General features: G+C 57.3%; 1 protein-coding gene across 2 annotated transcripts; it reads right to left on the reverse strand.

The window, feature by feature from the left end:
- Positions 1–3,623: 3,623 nt before the first annotated feature.
- Positions 3,624–12,269, reverse strand: CYTH2 (cytohesin 2). 2 transcript variants are annotated; one of them, XM_030873703.3, is made up of 12 exons: positions 12,044–12,269; positions 11,084–11,231; positions 10,919–10,985; positions 9,762–9,880; positions 8,738–8,818; positions 8,143–8,255; positions 7,884–8,032; positions 7,229–7,340; positions 4,414–4,490; positions 4,230–4,301; positions 3,977–4,131; positions 3,624–3,887 (listed from the first exon to the last, which is right to left on the reverse strand). In XM_030873703.3, the coding sequence occupies exons 1-12, from the start codon at positions 12,060–12,062 to the stop codon at positions 3,800–3,802; spliced, it is 1,200 nt and encodes a 399-aa protein (XP_030729563.1). In that variant the 5' UTR covers positions 12,063–12,269; the 3' UTR covers positions 3,624–3,799. The 2 variants fall into 2 exon arrangements, with proteins under 2 accessions (XP_030729563.1, XP_030729562.1); XM_030873702.3 differs by lacking the exon at positions 12,044–12,269 and adding an exon at positions 11,513–11,691.
- Between the last annotated feature and the right edge of the window lie 2,176 nt (positions 12,270–14,445).

The raw sequence follows: 14,445 nt of genomic DNA on the forward strand, positions 1-14,445 counted from the left end.
AAGGTGGCAGGTTATGGTCAGAGCTGGGTTTCTGCAAGGTGGCCAGAAGCTGTCCCAGGGCCGGTGCTGGTGAGGAAAATGCTCAGAAATGACCTGCCAGCACCCACACTGGATCATGGCCACATCCCACACACCTCAGAACGGCACTGCCTGTGCCTCGAGGCACAGACCCTCTGCCTCGAGGGTCAGAATCTATCTCCCTGCCCATGGTAACTGTGCCTCAGTTTACCTGTTTCTTCATGTGACCACCCACCTGTCTGACATTCTCTTGCCTTCCCCCTAATTGAACCTCTCCATTCAAATTTCTCTGTTTTTTGTCCCTTTATCTCCCTATTTCACCCGGTCCCAGTTCTGTCTTTGTTTTCCCATCCCATGTCTTCAGCCTCTTTCTTATCTATTTCTTCGTCTGAGTATCACCCAATCTCTACTTCTTTCTCCTTGTCTGCGTGTCCCCGTCACCTTCCTGTCTCTATTATGTCTTTCTGCCACGGGTTTTTGTCTCGATTTCTTTTTTCTCAATTTGTCCTGGTCTCTTGACTGATTCTGTCTCCATCTTTGTCTTTTTCTCTTCTGACTGGGTCTGTCATTGCATCTTTGATCTCCTGGCTTCAACCTGTCTTCCTCCCACCCCCACCCGCCGTCACCTTGGTACCAGATTCATTTGTGTATATGAAGGAAGCAGTTTGGATGAGGGACGAGGGAGGGGTCAGGAGTGGGGACCCAGCTGGGATGCTGTGTGGACTCCTGGCTTAGGAATTAAGATGATGAGAGCATTAGGGTCACATGTAAGTTGTGGGCGATGGAGAAAGAGCGAATGAGAGGATTAGGTTTTGCCTCTGTCCCCTACTGCCACTTCTGATAGATCTGGTGGTTCTTGAACTGATGTTGTAACATGTCTGCCCAGGGTGGGTGCTGCATGGAACCCAGCCAGGTTAGGCAGCGAGAGCCTAGGCTCCTGGGTCTGAGGGAGGAGGGGGCTGGGGGCCTGGACTTCCTGGGTCTGAGGGTGAAGGGGTGTATTAGCTCACTAGGGCTGCTGTAACAAAGTTCCACAAATTGAGTGGCTTAAACCAGACTTTATTGTGTCAGTTCTGGAGGCTAGATGTCCAAGATCAAGGTGTCGGCAGAGTTGGTTCCTTCTAAGGGAGAATCTGTTCCAGGCCTGTCTCCTAGCTTCCAGTGGCTGTCTGGCAATCTTTGGTGTTCCTTGGCTTGCAGAAGCATCACCCCAATCTCTGCCTTCGTCATCACATGGCCTTCTCTCCTTGCATGTGTGTCTCTGCGTCCAAAATGTCCCTTTGTATAAGGACACCAGTCAAGTTGGATTAGGGCCCACACTAATGACCTCATCTTAATTAATTGTATCTGCAATGCTTCTATTTTGGAATAAGATCACATTTTGAGGTTTTGGGAGTTAGGACTTCAATATATGGATTTGTGGGGGACACGGTTCAACCCGTAACAAGGGGGTTGGGAGTATGAGGTCCTGGGAGAGGAGGGAGCTGAAAGCCAGAATTCTCCATCCTTGGGGAGAAGACGGATTGGGGGCAAAACTGAAGGACAATTCTGAGGAGACTGGAGTCTGATTTTAATGTTCCACAGGCATCTCCAGCTTAATTTGGCTAAAACAGAACCACTGATTTCTCCCCCCATAAATCCCCTCTTTAGCCATCTCAGTAAATGACATTGCCATTCACCAGCTGCTCAAGCTAGAATCCCAGAGTTGACCCAGCCCTCAGCAAGTCTTGCTGGCTCCTCTTCCAAGAGGACTCTTGCGGGTCCGGGTCTCTCCAAGTCTATGGCCACACCCTCTTACACCAGAATGACAGCACAGCCTCCTAACTTACCTCCCTGCTACTGCCCCTGCTCACCTCCAAGTTACTCTCCTGCAACAGCCAAAGGCCCCCTCCTGCAACATCAACCCAAATACATCACTCTCCTGTGTCATGACCTTGGATGGCTTCCCATCAGCTAAGAGGACATTCAAAGTCCTAACATGGCTGTCCAGGCCCCAAATGATTGGGCCCAAGCATCTCCTCCATTTCCCATCACCCCAGCCCCACTCCACCAGCACCGTACAGGCACACCAACATGCTGTCAGCTACTCCGACACAATGTGCCTTTCCCTGCCCTGGCACATGCTGTTGCCTTTGCCTGGAATGCTCTTCTGGGGCATCTCCACTGAGCCAGCTACTTACCCACAACAGGCACTCGGTACCTATGGGTTCATTCCATGGAGCAGAGCAACACAGGGGGAGACAGTGGTGGGACCCTCCATCGACCCAGGACCTCATTTCCCATGACTTTCTTGGGTCAATGACTCCATTTCTGTGGAATTTTTGAGGAGTTGGGAATTCCATTTCCTCATTTGGGAACTTCATTCCCCATCAGCCCCTGGGGTGGAAGCGGTCAGGCAGGGCCTTGTTTCCCAACCTGAGGAAGTGGGGGGCAGGGGATCAGCCGAAGGGAAACCCAACATGGGAGTCTTAAGAAACTACATTTCCCAGGAGACCTCCAGAATGGCTCTCCCGACAGTGGGGCGGCCAGCGCCGCATAGCTTGCTGGGAATTGTAGTCTGGCAGTCTCCCGGGAGGGCTGGGTGCACCGCCTTGGAGTTGTTACAGCGATTAGGAGCTTTCACACCCGCTGATGTCTGTGGCCAAGGGCGGGGCCGGGTCAACGCCCGAGACCCGGGATCTTCCACACCCCACTGGCAGCACTCAACAATTAGGAGTTAGATCCCTTGGGGACACGGAGGATAACTGCAGTTCAGGCACGCCCTGGGACGACAGGCTTCCCTTGCAGCAGGGGCTTGGTCCTGGGCCTGTCTGGAGTTGTGGTTTCTCGTACTAAATCCTCCTCAGCTGCAGATCTGGACGTAGGAGAGAGACGGGGTCTCCCGACACCCTTCTCGGGATCCACATGCTTTTGTTCCTTGGGGACACCACGCACACCCCAAGCTGGAAGGCAAAGGGGGACAAGCCTGGACCTGGGGCTCAAGGGTACCCCACCCCCCAAGGTTTCACCCTCAAAGAATGCGGTCCTTACACTTCTGTAAGCGGTCAGATTCCCGGGAAAGGAGATGTTATAAAAATGCCGGTTCTCAGCACTACCCCTGCGTGGTGTAAAATGTCTTCCAAAGGATGATCCTCTAGTGGCTGAGAAACCCGGTTCCATTGGCCCAGAGTCCCACCCTCTTGGCCCCAAAGCCCCGCCCCACCTACACTGGTCCCAACCTATTCCCGACACCACTGACCTCTAGCCCAGCCGATCAGATATTATCTGTTGCCCCTCAAAGACCACAAGCCCATGAGAGCAAAGGTGGGATGAGTGTCTGCCCGGCGCCTGGCTGTCAAGTAATGTCTAGAATGAATGGCAGACCTCGTCCCGGAAGCTCTGCATACCTGCATTCTCAGCACCCTTCAGTTCTAATGCAACGCTCACGCCAACCCAGTTAAACTTCTTCCTTTACTCCACCCCCACCCCCGCGAGCTATGGGTGAAACCAGAACTGAGCCATCCAGGAGACGCCCGGCTCGTTCGGCTGCACGGACAGCACCCTTTCTTCACGCGTTACCAGGCCAGCTCCACCAACCCCAAGAGATGAGGGGTCCGCAGGCCGCGAATGGTTAAATAATTCATAAGATTACCAACAGCGTATTAATTACAAATAATGAAAGAGGAGCTAGAGGAGACGAGTTTTCCAAACGGGGAACCGGGATCCGCAGCCCCAGGGCCCGGGGGTCCGGCCACCCGGGCAGGGCAGCTCCGTAATAAATAATAGAGTTGGGGGCAGGGGGTCAGGGCTGCTCCTGCTTCTTCTTGACGGAAATCCGCTTCTTCCTCGCAGCCAACATCTCATAGAACGGGTCCACGCTCACGGCAGCCCTGCAGAAGGGGCGGGATCCCAGGGTGAGGGCCGAGGGGCCTGGGCCCCCGGCCACCCCCTCCCCAAGGACTCCGGGGCGCAGGCTCACTGGATGGACTTGATCCACTCGTCCTTCTCCTCCTGCGTGGGGGCCGAGATCCGGTACACCATGTGGTTCCCCTCAACCACCCGGCCATCTGCCTCTGTCTTGCAGGCTTTGATGAGCTGCCCCTTGTTGTTGCGGATGTAGAGCTCGAAGCAGTTCTGGGTAGACACGAGACGATGGGCAGCTGGGAAGAGCCAGCCCTGGGGACAGGGGAGACCCCCCGACACGGCAGGACGGGGTACAGGGAGGGTCTTACTGGTTTCCGGGGGTCGTCCACCTCGCGGATGCTCAGATTCTCCAAGGGGATGATTCCTCGGGGCTCCTTGTCCTGAGACAACGAGTTGGACCGGATTCAGACTTCCAGTCTCCCCCCAACCCCCCAGCCCCTGCCTCCCGCAGACTCAGGAGTCCGGCCCCCTGCCCCTTGGCCCCACCCTCACCGTCGTGTACTCAAAATAGTAGAGGCAGTTGTCCGTAAGGATAAACCAGCGCCGCTTCCACGTCTTCACCCGGCCCCCTGGAAGGGAAGGGGGGTAGGGGGCCTGGGCTCAACAGGGGGATGGGACCTCTGGGAGGGCGGGTGGGGGGTGAGAGACAGAGCGAGCACAAGGAAGGTGGGGCTGTCAGGGCCTCGGACAGAGCGATGCGTGGGAAGACGAGCAGGACAAGGCGTGATGTCGGGGCCCCGGGAACCGGTCCACCCCCAGCCTGCGGCTCTACACTCTCTAAGCCTGTCTGTCAACTCGGGTCAGGGCCCTCAGCCCCCCAGCTATAGGCCCGAGGCCAGGGCAGCCCCCTCCCCTTGTGTCATGTCGGGGAGCAAGGACGGGCCGGCCTTGTACCTACCTCCTGGGGCAGACAGCGAGAAAGCAGGCAGGACCAGGCGAGAAGGGAAGGCGGAAGAATGGGGTGCCCCCGAGAGCCGCAGGGTTGGGGAGGGAAGGGATGCGCAGGGGGTGGCACAGAGATTGACAGAAACAGCAGAGAGAAACACGCAGAGAAGGAGGGAGGGAGGGAGAGAGAGGGAAGAAAACCAGTTACATCCACATGAGGGAGGAATGGCCTGACCCTCTCCCACCCCGGAAGGCTGAGGATGCTGAACCACACTGAGGCGGCCAAGAGCACCTCCTGCGCCAGTGCCCAGCTCCGGCCCACCCCCTAGCGTGTATCCCAGGCCAGGAGGGCCTTCCACTGCCACGGTGAAGATGTCTCTGTAGGGAAGTCATCCCCACGAGGCAGAAGACAAAACCCCCAGTCGGTGGGCCAAGGTGGGCTTGGGGACTCATGTCAGCACCAGTACAAACTGGCCGTGTGACCTTAGGACAACCACTTGCCCTCTGTGGACTCCAGTCTAGAGACCCACTCCAGCCCACACCTTCCTGCTTCCAAGTGACCCGCTTCTGGGCTCCCTATGATCCCGCAAGGATTAAACTGCAGTAATAATGACTTCTATTAACCACCTTTGTGAATATAACCACCACAGATTCCCTTTCCTGTATTTCAGTGTTTAAGAGGTGCCTTCTTCTAATGACCTTGTGACGTGCTCTGGTCAGAGATCTGGGTCCAAGGCCACCTCTGCCCAGTGGCTGCTGGACAGTGACCGAGCCTCAATCTCCTCATCCAAGAAATGGGCAGGATTCCTACTGCTGGGCGCGGTTTGGAAGAGAACCAGTTCCTCAGCAAGCTGCCCCTCCTGCTTTTCCTTCCCACCCACTCACTGCCAGGGGCACCATTTGGCCTTCCTTGAAGAATCTAAATTCCTCCCAGACTCCGCAGACCTCCTTCGGAGCTGATTCAGGAATCCTTCCACCCCAGCAAGTTGTCTGGAAGGAGTGGTTCGCATTTTTTATGCACCAGGGACCTGCTACTGTGGCTGGAGAAGCGATTCCTCCATTTAGGAGCAGAATTCCATGCGGCGGGGGAGGCAGTGTGGATGATGAGATGTGAACGGAGCAAAGTCCTGCCCTGACCCTGTGCCAGGCTGGAAGCTTCCTCTGGGCCCTCCCACTGTCTGGGCTGCCTTCAGTCGACGCCGGACTATAATTCCTCACCAGATTCTCTGTCTCCCTGGGGTAGTCACTCACTGCTCCTCCATTAAAAAGCCACCGCTGGGACTTCCCTGGTGGTGCAGTGGATAAGACTCCGCGCTCCCAATGCAAGGGGCCCGGGTTCCATCCCTGGTCAGGGAACTAGATCCCACATGCATGTCGCAACTAAGGAGCTCGCCTGGCGCAGCCAAATTAAAAAAAAAAAAAGCCACCGCTGACCCTCCCAGGGCACCTACTACAACCAGGCCCAGCTCCGAGCCAATGGCTCTCAACCTGGGCCATGCACTGGAACCACCTGGAGAGCTTTCAACATGACTGATGGCCTATCCTGCCCCCAGCAGTCACAAGTCTGTGGACTGGCCATTGCGGTTTTCGGGTGAATCTCTGGGCAGCCAGGGTTGAGAACCACTCCAGTCCTCAGCCAGCTGTACCTGTCAGACCTCCGCTAACTAACCCTGAATTTGCCGGTGCCACGTGTTCCAAGGGTCGCTGGCCCCTGCCCCATCCACCCCATCGGGGCCAGGGGCTCCCGATTCACCTAAGCCAGCCTGGGTGCGGCCCCGCCCCCCACCAGGAACCAATCCAACCAGCTGAGAAGTCCACCGGGGTACTCTGAGACCCTTTTCCTCATTTCTGCAGGCTCTTTTCTGACTAAGGGAGATGTTCTGGGGAGGTACGACGCCCCTAGAACAGCCACTACGCTACTGGGCTGATAAGGAGGTAACATACCATGGGGATAAATGCAAGAGTGTCATAGTCGGTCTGCCTCGGACCCCCAGGAGTTCCCTCCAAGTGAGGTAACAGGCTCCCAGGCATCCCAACCCCTTGGGCTATTTTCTGTTCACTACAGCTGAGAGCATCCCGAGTGAACACTCTCCCCCCAGATGGGGACTGGGCGATCTGGTTCTCGGCTGTGTCCTCAGTGCCTAAACCAGAGCCTGGCACAAAGAAGGGGTTCCGTAAACATGCATGGGTGAACACAAGGGGTTAGGGAGCGCTGAATACAAGCCCGGCCCTGGGCTTGGGCCCGGCACACAGGGCTGAACTCATTTTCGGCCCATTTTTCAGATGTGGAAACTGAGGTTCAGAGAGGTAGAATCGCTGGCCTAAGGTCACATAGCGGGTATGTGAGAAGCTGAGTCCACAGCCTGGGACCCACTAACCTCCCCCCTGCAGAGGCAGCCAGCAGAGTCAGCAAGGGACGTACCCAGCTTAAGGAGCCAGCCCTCCCGGTCCGGGTTGAAGAAGGTGTGGGTCAGATCATTCCCATCATCCTCAGGAATCTTGAAGGGCTCATTTCGGATGCTGTCGTAGAGGTTCTGAGGGGCGAAGGCATGGTCAGCAATCCCAGGCTCCTGGGACCCTCCCAGGGCTACCTGGCAGTGGGGAGGGGGCTCCAGCAACCAGGGAGCCAATGAGACCATGGGTGGGACGGCAGATGGGATGGTGCAGGGAGGGAGGAGGCCGGGAGAAAAGGGAAGCAGAAGGCAGAAGAGTGGAGGGAGCCCCAGGGAGGAGAAAGAGGAGGAAAGATTAAAAAAATATGTGGAAACACAGACATAGGAAGAGCTGCTAGGTTCTGAGAGAGACCGACAGGCAGGTGGAGAATGGGACACACCAAGACCCTGAAAGAGTCACAGAGCCAGAGAGAGACAGAAAAGAGAAAGAGAGAGACAAGACAGCCAGCCAGAGAGAGAGAAAGAGGAAAGAAATGGACATGCTGGCATGACCACGCTGTCCACGGGCGAGACGATGATCCCGGGTGGGGAGCTCAGGCACTAGGAGACCCGCAGGGAGGAGGGTCTGCGGCAGGAAGAGGGACAGGGCTGAGGGCGCTGGGGGAGGGGGAGGGGGGGCCTGACCCTGAGCAGCTCCTCAGGCAGGTCCCCGCCCTCATTGATGCCCCGGTTCATGGCCACAAAGCGCTCCAGGCCCGGCTTGTCCCGGACGTTGGGGTTGTGAAGGCTGGTGTTCAGCATGATCACGGCGAAGGACAGCACGTAGCACGTGTCTGCATTGGACAGTCAGGGGGTGATGACTGGGGCATATGGGCCCCCAGGACCCGAGAGGTCAAGCCCCCAGCTCCCTCCTTCCCCAGGACCCAGCAGCCTGCGCCCCCACCTGTGGACTGGAAAACCCCCGGGTTGCACAGGCAGTAGCGCTGGGCAAAGGCTTCCATCATCCGATCAATCTTCTGGGCTTCTCCAGGGAGGCGGAAGCTCCAGAGGAACTGCCTGCGTCAGAGAGGGGCCGGGTGTCGATGCCAGGACTGGCAGGACCCGCTCCCCACTCTCAGTCCCCGTGATAGGAACTGGCCAATGAGAGCTCCACGCTTGTGGCCAATCTGACCACTGAGCATCGGCCATGAGACTTTTGGTGGATTTATATGGAAACACCCTCCTTCTTTCTACTAAGGTTGCTGAACGGGTCTGATGGTTGCTAGGGCCTTCTGCTATCATGTGGGAGGAGGGTCTGTGGCGAGCAATGCCCACACCATGGGGAGCACAATCAAGAGAAAGAGAAAGTTGTCCTTCTGACAGCATTTGAGCACCTGGATACAGGTATGCCGGGAGGAAGCCCCACCGTGGACTTTGGTGTCATGTAAAGGCAATCCATTCCCTAATTTTTGTTGCTGTTTTGTTTTGAGTAGGGATCATCACTTGGAAAGAAAGCCCTGACAGGTACCTTCCTGCCCTCCCAGCCTCGTCCCTCTCACCTGAGGGCCTGCACCAGATTGAGGTCGGTGAACTCATGCAGATCCACGAAGGCGTGCAGCACTGCCAGGTTCAGCTCTTCCCTGGGAGGACAGGGACAAAGTCACGTGCAGGAAGGGGCGTGGGGAGGTGGGCGTGGACAGGAGGCGAAGGAGTGGGGAGGCTGCGCCCCCTCTTCTGCACAGAGGCTACCCCTGTAGCCGGTGAAAGTTTTGGCCAAGCCCCCATCACAGGCCTGGCACCAGGGCAGGGATACTCAGAAGGCTCTTGGGAGGACTGTCTGCCTCGAGAACCCTGGTGTGGCTGGACCTCTATTCAGTGGGGAGAAATGCAGCAAACACGTGCTCTGCTGGCCATCACCTCTCTCCGATGAGCCCCAGGTTCCACAGATGCCCTGTGGAGATGGTCCCCCATCCCCCATAGGTCCATGGACAATCCCAGTGCACTACAGATGTCCACAAAACGATCCCCACAATGCCAGATACCCGGACCATCTCCATGCAGTCCAGATGTCCACAGACAATCCCCAGAAATCTAGAGGTGACCCCCAGACTCCCCAAACAGTCCCTATGCACCCCAGATGTCCACAGACGGTCTCTGTACTGCAGATATCCAGAAAGTTCCACACACCCTAGATGTCCACACAATCCCTAAGCATCCCAGCCCGTCCCGTGCCCCACTTCCTAGCGGTCCACATCATTCCCATGCACACCAGTTGTCTACACACCATTCTCACGCTCCCACGCCACCCACAGATTTCTCCACTGTCCCCAGACCTAAATGGAAGGTCTCCACATTGCCCAGATGTCCACAAAGGTCCCACACCCCCCAGACGCTCACAGATGGTCCCCAGGTTCCCCAGAAGGTCCCAGGCTCCCCCAGACTCCTGTCAGCCCATTTTGTCAAAATCCAGTCATAAGGCTGATCTATCAGGGCCTCTTCTCGGGAGGAGTTGGGTGCATGGGGCCGAGGTGAGAAGCCAAGCAGGAGGTGGGGGGGGCGGGGGGGGAAGGGGGCAGGTCTCACCTCTCCCCCAGGTAGTCCCCGATGGCCGTCTTGTTCAGGCCTTCGCCCTTGTACAGGAAGCGGGCGATCTCCTCGGGTGTGTTCTGCAGAAGTTCATTCTCCACCAGGAACTGGATCCCCTGGGGGGTGGGAGCTGGGTCTCAGGGCTGGGTACTCAGAAAGCCACGCCCCTCCCCCCACATCCTCAGAAACCAGAGCCTCCAAAGCCACCCCCACCCTCAACGGAGTGGGGCCGAGTTTTACTTTCAGGCTTTTCCCAGGTCCTTAAATACCATCCGTCCCACGTCTTAGCCTTTGCATCTACTGTTCCCTCTGCCTTTGCCTGGTTAATTCCAGGCCCCCCCCCCCCGGAAGCAGGGTCTGGCAAGGAACAGCAGCTCCATGAATGTTTGCTGAATGACTGAACAAACTACCATTGCTTTGGACAAGAAGAATAAAGTTGGAAACTGGTAGTAGACAGCAGTCCACCAAGGGCTGTGAGGGCCAAGCCTCAGGCTGGACTAAGGCTTTCTCAGGCTCTCCTGATGCCACGAGGACCACCACTGTGGCTATCTCACTCTGGATCATGGTATCCATGTCTAGGGGCTCCCTGAGGGCAAGGCAGGGTCAAACTCTTCTCTGGGTCCTCAGCATTGCCTAGCAGAGGGGCAGGCCCGAGGGAGGCCTCAGGAAATGGGTGTAAAATGAATGACTGAATGAACGAACAAACATCTTTCCTCCACCTGGTGAATACTAACTCATCCTTCAAACTTGACCCGAATATACCCTCCTCAGGGAAGCCCTCCTTGATGCCACCAGGCTTGCTGCCCTGAGTGTCCACAGCCCTGGTACCTCTCTCTCTCTCTGTCATGGCACTCGTCAACACTCTTCTGTACACATCTCTGTCCATATTCCCTACCAGACTCAATCGAGCTCCCCCTGGGGACTCCAGGTGACAACAGAAGTGGGCCCTAGAATATGAGCAAAAAGGGGAAGAAGACCCCCCGGGGCGGAAGTTCCAGCCCAGGAACAAATGCAGCCAATATCTGAATCCAGGGATCAGGACCACGTCCGTGCACCTAAGGTAGACCTTTAACCACCATACTTCTGAACAGAGATGCCAGAATCCCCCGTCTGGATGTCTGCCTGGCTGATCCCAGCCCTGTGGCCCCAAGCACCTTTTTGGGGTCCATATTGAACTTCTTCCTGCCCATTGCCATCTTCCGGTTCCGTTGCAAGGTCTTGCTGCAGGGACAGAGAACGGAGGATGGAGGATCAATGCCTGGGCATCCTTGGCCCTGGCCTGGCCTCGTGACCCCCAGGTTCCCTGCCCCAGCCCTCACCTGCCCTCATTGGCCTCCAGACCCTCCACCTCGCTCATGGCTTCGCTGAGCTCCTCGCGCAGGCGCTGGATCTCCACCAGCAGCTCCTGCTTCCGCCGCCGGATGTTCTCCAGCTCCATCCGCTCCTCCGGAGTCAGGTCCGGGGGTTCTGGAGGAGGGGATCAGGGGTAGGAGGTCAGTTCTGGGGACTGGGAGCGTGGACTTCTGAAATCTGGGGGAGGACAGGGCTCCTAGGTTCGGGGGCAGGAGGAGAATGAGAGTCCAGCCTCCTGTCTACTGGAAGACGGGGTACAGCCTGGACTCCTCAGTCCAGGGGACGAAGGGCTAGGAACCTAGACTCTTTAGTCCTAGGGGAGAAGGGGACTGGGAGCCTGAACTCTTAGGTCTGTGGGGAAAAAAGGACTGGAAGCTTGAACTTCGGTCCATTACTTGAAAGGAGACTGAGGCCTTGGTTTTCTGCCTCCATTCTTGGCGAGGTAGCTGTGGATCTGGGTGTCCGGACTCCTGGGTCCATGGAAAGTAACTATGGCAGGCGAAGCTGATGACAGCTTGCAAGAGTTGAGGAAGGGGGCGGGGCATCGAAGGCCCCCGTCCCCGCCTTAGCGGAATCTGTAGCCCCCAAGATCTCTCCTCACCCCAGCGTCCCCAAAAGCCCCCTCCCCTCTCCCAGCAGGCACTGGGCTCGCCCGGCCCCTCCAGAGGGAATGGTTCCTCCCTGGCCTCGCCTCCGCCGCTCCCACCCCCTCCCGCTGCCACCGGAAACAGGCTCGGCCCAAACAATGGCCTGGAACGCCCCACTCTCCTGCCCCGCCGGAAGCCCGTCCCGTGCCCCACAAAAGCGAAGTGACGACGGAGCCGAACAGCTTCGCAGGGCGCGCGCCGGGAAGAACGCTCGCGGCAGAAGGCTGGGGCCGAAACGCTCCATCCGCTCCCAGACGGCCCCGCCCCTCCCCGACTTACCATAGACACCGTCCTCCATGGCGGCTAGGAAGGCCCGCGGGGAGTCCGGGGCGGTCCCGCCGGTCGGGCCTGGATCCGCGTTGGCCCGCGGGCTCGGGTGAGCCCGCTCAAACGCCCCGGGAGCCACCGCCGCCTCCTCAGCGCCAGTCCTCAGCGCTGAAAAGACTCTCCCTTCGCCTCCCAACCGCCCCGCCAGTAGGGACCGCCCCTCGTTTTGACACCGCCAAATCCACGGCGGGCCCTCTCGTCTGCTCCGCCTCCGATACCGAAGAATCGTGCTCCAGGGCCAATAGACGCGCAAGGAGTAGACGTAGCAATGTCCGGCTGGAGGTAGACGGTCTGTGGAGCCAATCGAAGTGCGAGCAGGGGCCGGGCCCCGCCTCCGAAACTAAAGAAGGCTCTTGGCTGGCTTGCTCACCAATGAGAAGCCTCGGAAAGGAGTTGCGCGGAGGTGGGACTAAGCAGAAGCAGAGAGAACTACGCCTGCGCAAGGGCTCTGGGCCCTAGGATACCAGGTCAACCGAGCCCCGCCTCTAGCAATACGTTGCTAGGGGGCGGTCCTTTGTTGGGCTTGTTGCCAGGGGGCGGGGCCACGACCCTCGGTTATTTCCGTGAGCCACACCTCCTAGCCGGCCCAGCTGGCTTTTGACTGCAGCGGTTGCCACGCAACCGGGAGTAGCTTTGGCTCAGCTTTCTTTTGGCTTCCTTCCTCCGGGTACTGGCTCCTCCGATCTCCAGACCCATTTCTTACCCTCTCCCTTGACCTCCCTATCCACCTCAGCCTCTTCAGAGTCAAGGAGTGGTGAAACAAAAGACTTTATTTTTTTCTTCCAAATGCTGCGCTTTTTAGTCTCAGTCGTGGAGAACGGGACAACAGAGGAAGGCCAAATACAGTGAAAGCACAGGCTCCGCCTTCCTGCCTCAGGCTGCCTCTCAGTCTCCTCTCTCTCTCCCCAAAAGTCCTCCCCTTATTTTAGCATCCTTCTCCGCTACAATTCCCCTTTCCTCAGCATCCTCCCACCTCTGATTCCATCCCTCTTCTCAGAGTCCTTTCTGTCTTCTGTGACTCGCTTCCCCCTCCTCTCATACTCTTGCTCTTCTTAAAATCCTCCCTCCTCTCCAAGTTCTCTCGCATCTGAGGACATTTCCCCTCCCCCACCTTTCATTCCCATTCCTTGCAGGCAAAGCGCGTGCAGGGGTCTGGCTCGGAAGGAGATATTGGGCACCCCCGAAACGGGCAGGTCCCTTATCAGGTCTGAGGTGGTGTCTGGGCCTGGTCCTCACTCGCCTTCCCTGAGCTAGGCAGGTGGGGACACATTCCGGGCCAGGACCTGGTTAAGCTGACAGATTAGCCACGGAGCCTCCTAATCCCCTCAGTGACCTTTATGAGTGGCTCAAGCTCTGCCCTCCCTAGCAGGAACCCAGGTTGCACCAGCCCTGACCCCACTCTGTCTCCTTCCAAACAGAACCCTTTTCCTGTCCCTTCACCCCCAACTTAATACCCTTCTTCATGCCTGGGTTTCCTTTGCCCCCGATACCTACCCCAGCCACCCTGAGCTGGGGTAGCAGCCAGCTAATTAATCCCATCCGGTTATTATGTGGGGATTCTTCAGGATAAAGGGAGGTGGGGAAACCAGAAGGGGGACCTGGGTTGATGCAGCACTGGGGCAGGCTGATGGGTAATGACAGTGCCTGCCCTCAATCCTGGGACACAGGGGTGGGAACGTGTCCTCCCTGGCACTGGCTCCTTCTGCGGCTGGCTTCTAGCCTGCTGGGCACTTAGGTAGATAGCAGCATGGGCAGGGGCCAGATCCAAGGACCTGTATGTACCCCAGAAGCACACTCCCAGACACACCATTCCATCACAGGGCTCCCAATGATCTAATCTGGGGGACAAGTCTCCCCCTAAACACATACATTCCCCTGACATTCAGAGGTACCTCCTCCTTCCCCTGCCCCCAAGCTGGACCAGAGAGGAGGTGATTCTGGCCCTGAGCCACAACCCTCCCTCCCCCTTGCCTGCCCTGTCATTCAGACATCCAGGTTCAGACCTGGCCTCTGAGAGCATCTCCCATCCCTGTTGCCCCCAGAAGACCAGGCATTCCAGCACCAGGGAGAGCTAGGGTATCTCTAGGACCCTCGCCCCCATCCAACGCTCAGTGAAGTGAGGAATCATCCTCGGGGAAAGGGCCTTGGAGAACTTCAAGTTCCAATACCTCGTTTTTACAGTTGGGGAAACTGAGATGAGGAGAAGGGCGTGATTTGCTCAAAGTCACACAGTTAGTTGAGGCAGAGCTGGGGTCTAGAGCAAAGCTTCCTGGATCTTTGTAAAGCGCTCCATTCCACTAACTCAAGCTCAATTTCTAACCCTACTGTAGGAACACAGGAAAAAATAGATAGAT

The sequence above is a fragment of the Globicephala melas genome, chromosome 19 (assembly GCF_963455315.2).
Source record: "Globicephala melas chromosome 19, mGloMel1.2, whole genome shotgun sequence".
NCBI classification, from domain to species: domain Eukaryota; kingdom Metazoa; phylum Chordata; class Mammalia; order Artiodactyla; family Delphinidae; genus Globicephala; species Globicephala melas.